General features: G+C 42.3%; 1 protein-coding gene across 2 annotated transcripts in view; it reads left to right on the top strand.

The window, feature by feature from the left end:
- Positions 1 to 10,563, top strand: part of ankrd6b (ankyrin repeat domain 6b) — a 45,968-nt gene extending 35,405 nt beyond the window's left edge. Inside the window, exons 10-16 of one of the 2 annotated variants that reach the window (XM_041958440.1) lie at positions 716 to 820; positions 3,060 to 3,173; positions 3,437 to 3,607; positions 4,816 to 4,968; positions 6,085 to 6,198; positions 7,178 to 7,478; positions 8,831 to 10,563. In XM_041958440.1, coding sequence (XP_041814374.1) covers positions 716 to 820; positions 3,060 to 3,173; positions 3,437 to 3,607; positions 4,816 to 4,968; positions 6,085 to 6,198; positions 7,178 to 7,478; positions 8,831 to 9,417 — 1,545 coding nt within the window. In that variant the 3' untranslated portion in view covers positions 9,418 to 10,563. The remainder of the gene's footprint in view (positions 1 to 715; positions 821 to 3,059; positions 3,174 to 3,436; positions 3,608 to 4,815; positions 4,969 to 6,084; positions 6,199 to 7,177; positions 7,479 to 8,830) is intronic. The other variant, XM_041958441.1, reaches the window with a different exon arrangement.
- The last annotated feature ends 722 nt before the right edge of the window (positions 10,564 to 11,285 follow it).

The following is an 11,285-nucleotide window of genomic DNA, read 5'->3' on the forward strand; positions in this document are numbered from 1 at the left end:
AACTCAGAAACATGTTTTTGTGCTCATACTGTGGGAGATGCTCTTACCTATTCCAAGACAGATTTTTTTTAACAGAATATGAAATATCTGCCATGTTAAGAGTATTTGTTAAGTAGTTGCAGCTTGTAATTTCACTATTTTCATCAACCTTGTAATTCCTTATTTTTAAAAGCTGATTAGAGATTGTGCAGTTTCCATGAGCAGGTCATTTCTCCATTTCCATAGTACACTGGGTCAATTTGGAAAACGACTGAATGCATTTAACTTTCTAATGCATTTGTCATGAAAATGTAGCCGTTCTCAATATGTAAATGATTAAAGATGGAAAGAAATAGTATTTTTAGAATTCTGACTCCCTAATTCACTCAGAGAAAGCTCAGCTCTGCTGCTGCAATCTGTATCATAACACGAGACGATACCAAAGTATGGACTATGCATGGATAGTCAATCATATCTTAATAAGGGTACGAAATTATAGGAATGGTTTTGTGGCAAGTTTTGTGGTTATCTGACATGATCTTACTGGAATACAAGCACAAATAGCCCTGATGAGGAATACAATAGGAAACTGTGAAAACCAGTAAAGAATGAACAACACTCATGTATAAACTCATCAATAACCTGATGCTGCCATGTTCTCTTTTTTTGACTAAACACGTATGATGATTCCAGTTGTGATTCTCGTCCTCATCTCGTCTCCTGTGTGTGTGTTCAGGTGCAGAGGTTTGTACGTGGCAGGAGTGTGAGGAAGAGGAGAGACAAGCTGAAGGCAGAGGGCAGAGCGCAGTCGGTGCCCAGAGATGAAATGCTGCCCTGTAAGGTAAAAACTGAACCATTGTGTCAAAGTAATTGTAAATTATTGAGTTGGTAGTTTAAATAACAGAAATAAGAGAAAGGTGCAGGAAAAAATCTAAAAACCTTGGGATGAGAGGAACGTGAGACACGTGTGAGTCAGAGGGAGGGGACAACTGAAGAAAGGCAGTATGGAGGAGAATAGAACAGAGAGGCTTGAGGAGGGAAAGTGCTTGAGAACAGACTGTTTGAGTGCTGATCCCTGGAGCAGTTCAAAACCTCTCCCACTGTCTCCTGCTGCACTCAACTCTCCAGGCTTCTCATCCTTCAGGGTTCAATTACTCACCTTCAACTCACACCCATCCTTTGAAGATGGACTGAAAGAATGTTAATGCTCTTCAGGGGTGTTTGTTTTAGACCAGGGACGGGGAATGCCCAGTGAGGATATCATGAATATAAAAGAAGCACCTCAGCTTGAGGACGAGCAGTGTGTCTGAGTTCGTTTGTTGGGATGAGCTCACAGTGATGAGAAAGGCTAACCTTGACGTTAATACAGCTTCAAACATGGTAAACTGGATGAGCTGTAAGGACGAATACACTTGGATAAAGTTAACGCCCACTGGCCACATTCTGACAGAGAGCGAGTTTTGAGGTGAGCGAGCTAATAGCTAATAGCTAAGCTGAGAAGTGCTTTGTTGATGTTAAAGAAATTAAATGGCCCTTCGCAGGAAAACGGTTCCCCATACAAACCCTAAACAGTATTTGACTTTTTATATATATTTTTAGTGGCACGAGGCAACGCAAGAGCCACTCGCGCGTTATCCCGCGCGTTTTTGCTCCCTATTTTTCATCTTCCGCCAGAATTTTGGCGTGTAACTAGTCCCGCGGTTTTGAGAAAACCCTCGCAAACTATATATCAAAACGTGCGGCTGAATCGGGAATGGTGTGCTACGTCTTTTATAGCTCTTTCGTCACTAATTCGCAAAGTTATACGCAAAAAACTGCGAAGAATTTCCCATAAGAAATAAAAGGGAAATTTCCTCAAATTTCAGCCTTTTTCAATTGTCCACTGCTTCGCCATACTTTCTCATAGAGACTTCATTCAAACTTTAAAACGTAGATAATTTTGTCGGGTCGAAATGAACCTCCACATATTTTTTGATATCTCTTACGGTTTTCGAGCTATGACCATCTGAAGACCATAAAGTTTCTCAAAAAATCAGAATGTCTACCCCTAGAGTGGGTGATGTCATGAGTCAGAGTGAAAATAGCCAGTGAGAAATCACCTGAAATTTTTTTCTAAAATTGCCGTAAAATCCAAATGGTGAATAAGAGACACATAATTTTTGGATCTTTTTGTAGACAAACCTTTCTTCTCTCGTCATAGTTCAATTTTAAAGGGTCAGCCCCCACCAAATTAAATAAAGAGGGATCTTGCACCAGCTGCCCTGCTCTGCTGCTCTATGTAAGGTGTGCTCCAACACACCTGATTCTAATGCTCAGCTCGTTACTGGGCTCTGCTGAGGCCTGATAACGAGCCATTCATTTGAATCAGGTGTGCTGGAGCAGGGATACATCTAAAACATGCAGGGCAGTGGTACTCCAGGACCAGGCTTGAGAAACAGTGCTATAGATAACACCAGCAGCCCCCTCGTGCCACTGTCAAAATTTTGGCAGTGCCAGAATTGTCTAGTTTGGATTGTTATTCTGTTTTCTACTAATAAGGATTCATTTCTGTTGGAGACACGTCTTGATTTTATTCAGCCATCAGTTTAGTAAAATCAGTAAACTCTGGGTTATCAAATTTCTATGTATTTTATATATGTATGATATCATGTTATGACTACATCCAGTTTTCCTCTTACGCTGTAGCCTAATATATTTGCTATACCTGGAAACTTTTGAATCTCCAATAAAAATGAAAATCAAGGCTTTGAACAAAGTTTGGCTACAGAGCATAAATGTGTTATGACTCTCGTGAGTCTGAGGTTGAAGGGGTTAAACAAAGAGAGAACAATAACGGGAACAATAAAGTCAGGGTATTAGTGTTTTTAGTGAATTCAGTTTTGTGGATGATGGAAACATGTAGAAATAAGCGACAGTATCATTGTGAACTTGATTCTTCCTTTAGTCAGCAGTACAAAATACACATTTATGGGAAACCTTGAAACCTGCTTTAGATCTTTCTTTTCAATTTGTTTTTCAATGTCCGGAGTGCTTGAACATTTCCAGGAAACGGCTCATTTCCCTCTCCTTGTTCCCTGCAGGACAGTGCATCTGCTGCAGATGACACCCAGAGCAGTGACCAAGCTGCCTGCAAACACGCCGAGGTGACCGAGTCAAACACCAGGCGGGGAAAGAACAGGAAGCAGAAAGAAAAAGTAGGTCCCTGATGTCGGGGTGGATGATATGACCTAAAATATGTATCATAGTATTGATGGTGAACCACCCTTCCCCTGAAGTCACTTTAATTTGACAAACACGCTCTGATCTACGTAGACGTTCTTTGAAAAACAGAGAAGCTAATTGTTGCTAGTCGAGGTTCTGGAGGGGGGAGGATGATGAGTAGCGCTCTCCCCTTCCTCAGTTTCTGTTAGCGATGTATGAGAATAATCACTAACCTCAGGTTCTGTTGATGTTTCAGCCATCTTTGTCTGACCCCCTCCGCCGCAGAGAGACCAGGCACAGTGAAGCCTTTCACAAGAGGAAAGACAAGCTGCGAGGAGCCGCCCTTCACGCATCCATCCCTCCACACAGCTACAAAGCCTATCAGCTCTACACGCTGTACCGCAGCAAGGATGGCAAGATCATGCAGGTCAGTGCTCAAACACAGTCAGAGTAAAGATTATCAGTCATGAGGTTTGTGATGTTCGTCCGTATGTGTAGATGACTTTCCTCCATCACCGGACAGCTGCACTGGAGAGATTTTGGGGAATATTTACCAGGCCTGTGTGCAAATTACCACCAAGGTGTCAGCACATGTTTACAGTTTGTGGTGTATTTTCACTGAGGATGTAAATGAACCAGCCACAGTTGATTTGATTTAAGTGTCACTAAACAAGACCTGTGGCCTGAAGCTGAGTCAAGAATCTGCCTAATTTTTAACAGATTTGGTAACCAATGCTGCAGGGCTGACCTGCTCCAGGCATCAGAGGGGTATGACATGCAGCAAAGGTCCCAGCTCCATGCTGTAACCATCCACAAATGTTCAGTGCTCAGTGAAGCCAAGTCACTAAAAAAGAGCCAGAATGAGTTCAGCTTGCTTCGTGCTGCAGGCCCCTGAATGTGGGTGGTTTTGTGACACAGCCTGCACATGTGTGGAAGGTACAATTAAAAAGGCCTCAGTGAGAAATTTGTCGTAATTTCTCAACATTGTAAACTCCTTTGACCAGTCTTTGTTGTAGACGGACAAAAACATCCAACAGGCTGTTTTAATAACTAAATGACTGACTTCTTTAGTCATAACAAACTAGACTGGACAGGAAAACTGAATTGATGAATTGGGGCCCTCTGAGAGAACCAGTGTGACAACTATAAAGTTGTACTTAGTACACTGTAGTCTTGGTGGTGGTGGCTCTGAACAGACTGACAGGTTCTGCAAACTGACCTTAAATACTTTTTTTTTTTTTTAATTTATGCAATATTCTTTTCTTCACTTTGTTTTAATTGGCTGAACTGTTTCTGAAATTTAGACCGTGTGCCTCACAAAACCACTCTGTATATTTGCTGCATTTTTTACAGTTTCTTGTCTCTGCTGCAGTGTTCAGTCTGCATGATAAATCAGCTTCATACATATTGCTTCAGGTACAATTAGTGTTGTCCCTTTTCTCTCATTTCATCAGCTCAAAGCTAGCTGTGATAAATAAGGTAAATATAGGACATATGGTCAAACATTATTTGGCAGTTTAGCAGAAACCAGAAAGGCCGTGGAAAGCCTGGATACTTGGATAAAGATGTAGTTGTTATTTTATTGGACATGTTTGCTGTGTGGGCTGTTGTCTTGATGTTCACGGGGTGTTGCAGGCTCCTTTGAACGGCTGCCGCTGTGAACCTCTCATCAATAAACTGGAGAACCAGCTAGAGGCCACTAAGGAAGAGATGAAGACTGAGATCCACACTGTCCAAGACCTGATGAACAGTAAGATGGGCCAGCTGGACCGCAAGAACAAACACCAGGTAACATACTCATACACATACACACATATATACACATATAACACAGCAGAAAAGCCGACTAGTATTTCATTTTGGCTTTAACTACTCACTTGCAAAGTTTTGATAGGATCAAGTTTCCCTCCTTTTTTTCCCTCCAAGGAGCTTTAGGGTTAAAATCTTACTTGCCCATGTGTAGCTTCTCTCTGAGAGTAAAAGTGCAGGTGCAAAGGCAAAGAAGGATCATTTCTAATTAACAATGTTTATTTAATTCATATTTCACACGTGTTGCATCTGAGGTGTCCCTGTTTACTAGCTATATTCATGATTTATATAACACTGATGTATATAAATACTTATATTTATTTACAAATGAAATAATATTTATTGATGCATTTAATTGTAATTGTAACTGGCTTTGTCAGTAAAAGAGCATTTAGTTGTAGCACCTGTGCACAGTAACCTTTTTCTTATAAAGAAGATCCAGCTGTCAAATGAATCGGAAGAACTTCTGAAGTGTTGACTTGAAATGAACAGCTCCAAACAGTCTTCATCTCAGCAGTGTTCTTGTTGTGGCAGAGGTTTGAGGGTCTGTTCCCCATGTGGAACATAACAGGACTGTAACAGGCACAATACATGCACTCACACTACATAAGATGCTTCAGATAGCTTCTATCTGATAGCACACAGTCACTGATGTGATCATGCTACTGAGAGGGGATGCATATGAAACAGATGTCATCAAACATTCCACCCATGCTGCAGTTTAACATTATAAAACCATTGGCATAATGTCCTGCTGTAACAGCCTCCGCCTGGTTGCAGGGATTCACTCCCATTCAGACACAGCAGCATCAGTGAGGCTGACACTTGGCTCACAGTCGGCAGTCCAGTTGTCCCAAAGGTGCCGGCTGGGGTTGAGGTCAGGGTTCTGTGCAGGCCAGTCAAGTTCACAGCAAACTGGGAGAACCGTTTGTTCATGGAGCTGACACTGTGCACAGGGACAGTCATGTTCAAACAGGAAAGAGACAAACGAACACTGCTCAGTAAAAATGCAACCCAACTAGAGGAAATGTACAAGTGAACATCTTAACAAAGCAGAGCTTCCTGTCATCCCTGCTGTTGTGCTTTTACCGCCAGATCCGAGCTCTTGACAAGATGACGGTGGAGAGAGTGTCAGCAGAGAGGAGTGAGTGTCTGCAGAGGATCGAGCAGCGAGCCCTGCAGGAGAGACTGGAGGCAGAGAAGAGACAGGTAACACTAACAACCAGCAGAGCTCACCTGAAGACAGACCGTCACTGAATACTGACTCTGTCTACACAGACCACACTGTTTACAGTGCTGTGGGAAAGCTGTTTGCCTCTACATTTATTCTATTGATTTTAAAATGCATTTGGTTTGGTGTGAGATTTCTACCTACTGCGTTTCCATTACACCAAATAAGACAAGGAAAAATTAAAGTAGATAAATACAATTACCAATTCGGGTTCAAGCCCTTTTGTGCTGAAGAGAAGGAATCAGCCCAGTCTCCCAAAATTAAAGCTGAGAGCAACAACGGTAATTCGGTAATTGCTCTCTCACCATTTGTCTCTACTTGACTAGATTTGAATGAAACTCAGTGTGTATATTCAGGAGATGAGGAGCGCAGAATGTCTCCAGTCAGTTTATTCAGAATTCCTTGAAGGCATCTCAAGTTAAGAGCAATATGGCACTTTAGATTTTGGTAAATACTTGTCCCAAGAGCATTCACACCATTGTTGAAATCCTCTCCACTAGATTTTGTGGTACATGTTTTTGGTATTTGTAGGTAGACACAATTGTAATCCTTATTTTAAAACAGTGACGAGTCACCGCAGTCAGCCCTGAAGAACCTTTTACTTGTAACATTTATTAGATAGCAGGCAGTATAGAAGCTAACAGGAAGGAGGGGGTATGACATGCAACAATGGTCCCAAAGGGTGGAAGCAAACCAGGGGCCATGTGGTAATATATGATATGCATGCTAACATCAGGACACCCTGAAGAATGCTGAAAGATGCTTTAACCTCTATAGACATTGCCACTATGTCAAAGATTATGACATTCTGAGATTCTTGAGCCCATTTCTTAGAAGCTTTCCACATAAAAAGAGTGAAGTTCATGACTTCAGCTTTCGTCTGCTGTTGCTCTGAATCCTCTGAATGTGTCGTAAAGTCACAGAAACTCTTCTGTGTGGTTGTATCTGCCCTTTAAGCAGGCGTCCCTGGTCAGTGATCTGAAGAGCTGGTGTCTGTCCAAGCTGCAGAACATGGAGTTTCGTTTCACAGGAGACCCCAGCAGCACCAAGCTGCAGCGCTCCTCCTCCGCGGCCGAGGGCCTGAACGAAGCCAATGGAGCCGACCTCACCGTGCTGCCGCCCGGCCGGGGAGGCAGCTCCCAGTGCCTGGAGCTCCAAAACAGCCCTGCCGTCCTGGACTTTGGCGAGGGGGATCCCATTGTGGCAGAAGGGGGGTCAGCCAACCACTACTTTGTGGTTCATGTGGAGACTTCTCCAGGTAATGGAACTGGATAGCAACATAATTGTTAAAGTTTATAGTGTCATTGATTGATTTTTTTAATTGAAACAGGTCTCCAGTGTTTCTAAAAAGAAAAATATCCCCACACACTGCTGTTTCATTCCCAATCATTCTGTAACTGTACATGAACAGGACAGGTTCGGACCAGTGATGGTCTTCTTCATGGAAATGTGAAGGTATGAGCACACCTGTGTGTATAGATGATCTGTGATGGCACATCACTCATCATCAGTGCATTAAAATCAACATGCAAAAAAAATCAAATAAATCAAAAGCAAACACGCAAACAACACGGATACCTCATCGTGAAAGAGAGAAGGAAGGAAAGTAAACTTAGATAAACACGAATCATTTCGAGAAGCCAGGCACATGTACTCCTATCTCAGTTCCCACCACCCACAGAACTCCCCAGGGTGCAGCTACCAGCCACCACAATGGCACCAGTAAAACAAACAAAAACTGTTCTAGTCATTGTGCAGCCTGCCAACAGCGCCCCCATGTGGACTTCCAAACAGGCACAGGGATCCAGGTCAAAGCTCCACAGTCATCAGTCTTCATTCACATGCAGGCAAAATCAAATCTGTATCACGTCTGTACACATACAACAATACATAGTTTAATATGATACAAATTCATTCATATGTGAAGTAAGGTAAATGATAAGTATTAAGATAAGATAAACTTTATTTATCCCCAGCAGGGGAATTTGGTCATTACAGCAGCATGTAATGATATTAATATATATATATATATTAATAACTACAGTAATCCATACAAAATGTAGTCAAAGCTATCATCACAGCTCATCTCTGTATACAGCTGTGCTGCACCTTTACCTGAGGAAGAGCGTTTGTGTCAGAAACAGTCATGTAGAACAAAAGAAGAGCCACATTGTGTGACAACACTGATTATAAACAGGTCAATGAAAAAGATTAGCATAAAACTGTATTGAGAAATTATCAGATAGATGTTAAGACATGTCCTAACAAATATCTATCTAAGGGTAAACTGCTCTGCACTGTTGCCAGGGGAGATAAACAATGCTTTAAGCTATACCCTCTGAGAATGGTTTGATTTATTCTGCAGTGGACACAGGCGTATGTGATTAACATTGCACGATTTTAAGCATTATTTCTTCCTCGTGTCCCTGGGAAGGAATAACATCACTGCCAGAGAAAAACATCTTCACTGAATTTTGGACCCAGTGTGCCTGTGGCATGCCATTAATGATTCAGAGTTACTGAACTGCTAATGAGCAGAATGGCTTGAATATTAAAGAATATTTGCTGTGCATGTGTGTAGTAATTGAATTTCTTTTGAATATGTAACAGATGGTGACAAGGCGCAGAATGCTGAAGCCACCTCTCCTGCAGCAGGAAAGAGCCCGCTGTCTTCAGTCCAGGTAGTTCGGCCGAAGGAGCGGTCAGTGATCTGCGCTGACACCCAGAGGAAGAGCCAGGACCCGGACACGGTGGAGTACGGGGCGAGGGGAGCCAGGAATTACAGAGCTAGCAGCCTTTCTCCAGCCACAGAGCGCTGCTGCAGCAGCAGGACTGAGGCCGGACTCACAGACAGGGATCGAGGGCGGGACAGAGGGAAGCACCGCAAAAAGCATTCCCAGGGCAGGACTAAATCCAGAGGGGCCACAGGGGTCAGGACTCTGGAGGTCTTTGGGGACCAGCCCAGTGAACCGTCCTTTGCTCAGGAGAGGAACAACATGCACGCTCTGGAGGTGACCCAGTACTTCTTCGAGGCTGTGTCGACGCAGATGGAGCGCTGGTACGAGAGGAAGGTGCAGGAGGCTCGCTGGCAGGCCAATCAGAGGGCTCAGGCCGACAGAGCCGCTCTGGTCGAGAGGATCACTTACCTGGAGGATGAGCTGCGCATGTTGAGGACAAACAGACATGACGACTGCTAACACACACACACGTCACTACCAGGCCACAGAAAAACTAACAAGATCGCTGTGAGATTAGAGTTGGCCCTTATCAACAGCTGTAATATGATGTGGATTCATGATGGAAACGGACGCATCATGAAATACAGCTATTCCAGTTTAACAGATGCCCAAAAATGGTCTACATTCAAATCCCTGTTGGTTGCCATGGTAGCACTGGACTGATCTAGTACTGAAGTAATAAGGGCAGCTATCATGCACTGTGTTGTAAATAAACCAGTAGATATAAAGCTAGGTGTCAGATTGATCTAATGTGCCATTTACAGGAGAGACACACTGCATCACTTCACACATCAACACTGTTGTGCAGTATGTACTCACACATAAACACATTAAAAGCCCAAATACTCTACATATTGGTTTCATATTGGCCATAAATGATCAGCACAATGGTATCATTGATCATAGTGGATGCTGTCTGGATGGAGGGAATTGCAGTATAATAAGCTTTTGTTGGTATATGCATGCTGGAATCAGCCCTGTGACTTTAGAGCAACAACCTACTGCTTATTTATGAGAATGTAGCGACCCCTACTGAAGGTTTTTGTTTTTGTTTACGAGTATGAATAGTTGCTGTTGCTGCATGATATGATTTGTATGGAGGATGGAGTTTGCCAATAGAATCATTTTAGACTTTTACAATGTGTAAATATAATTAGTTCATGAACTGATTAAATTTGAAAAAGCGAATAAATTATCGATGATATCCTCCTAAATTCAACATTTCATTTGCCTTTTGCTTTCAAGGGCCAGTTTGTAGGATTTCTGTTTAATGTTTTCATCAGTGTATAATCATCTGAAAATAAGAATTGTGTTTTTGTTGCCTTAGAATGAGCTCTTTATATCTACAGAGGGAGTGGGTCCTCTTCAATGTTGCACTGCCATGTTTCTATAGTAGCTCAGAATGGACAAACTAAACCCACTGGCTCAAGAGAGGGCCTTTCAAGACCACTCTTGGCCAGACTTGGAAAGGGAGGATGAGGCAAGGTGCATTCGGTTGATTACAATCTGCAACCTTACTGCGAGATTCCACTATATCCTACACACTGGCCCTTAAGATAGTTTCCATTTAATGACCACTTTCAAATGTGTAAGCAGTGTGCCACATTAACATAGACAGATACACTGAACCATCCCTCAGAGGATCAGAGACTAAAGGAGCATTTAAGATGTCTTTTTCCTTCCTTTCAGTTAAATTCAAAGGTCTGTTTAAAAAAACCTTTGACATTATTGTGACTTTAGTACATAAACACTATTAGTGTATAATTATTCCACTGGCACACTCCAGACTCTATAGATTTGAAATTACAAGTCTATGAGTGAGTGCTCTAACCGCGTGAAGATGTCTTGTCACTTAAACGTATTTAGTAAAGAATGACTAATCTGCTCTCACACAACCGTCCACATCAGGTTTCCAGAGGCACTCAGTGGGTCAGTTTGCAGTGGATAGTGTCTGTATATTAACCCCCAGTGTCTTAGTGTGTGTTTGAGTTAAATGAAGTGTTTACAAGCCATTGAACTGGACAGTAGAAGGTGATGGAACGCTCTGCAGACTGACATTTTGTCATTGTATCTGTTCATTCTTCATGCTCAAGGCTTTCTACCACAGTCAACACTAGAGCTGCAACAACTGACTGATTGAAAGAAAGTTATTCTGATTGCAGCTTCTCTAATGTGAGGACTTGCTACTTTTCTCCTTTTTATATCATTTCCACTATTTTCTGTCTTGCAGAAACAATGAATCAAGAAAATAATCAGCACAGAAATTAGGAATGAAATGAATCATTGAGTCATTGCAGTCCTGGTGAACACCATGTAAACCATGTCCC

Source organism: Chelmon rostratus, chromosome 18 (genome assembly GCF_017976325.1).
Source record: "Chelmon rostratus isolate fCheRos1 chromosome 18, fCheRos1.pri, whole genome shotgun sequence".
NCBI lineage: Eukaryota > Metazoa > Chordata > Actinopteri > Chaetodontiformes > Chaetodontidae > Chelmon > Chelmon rostratus.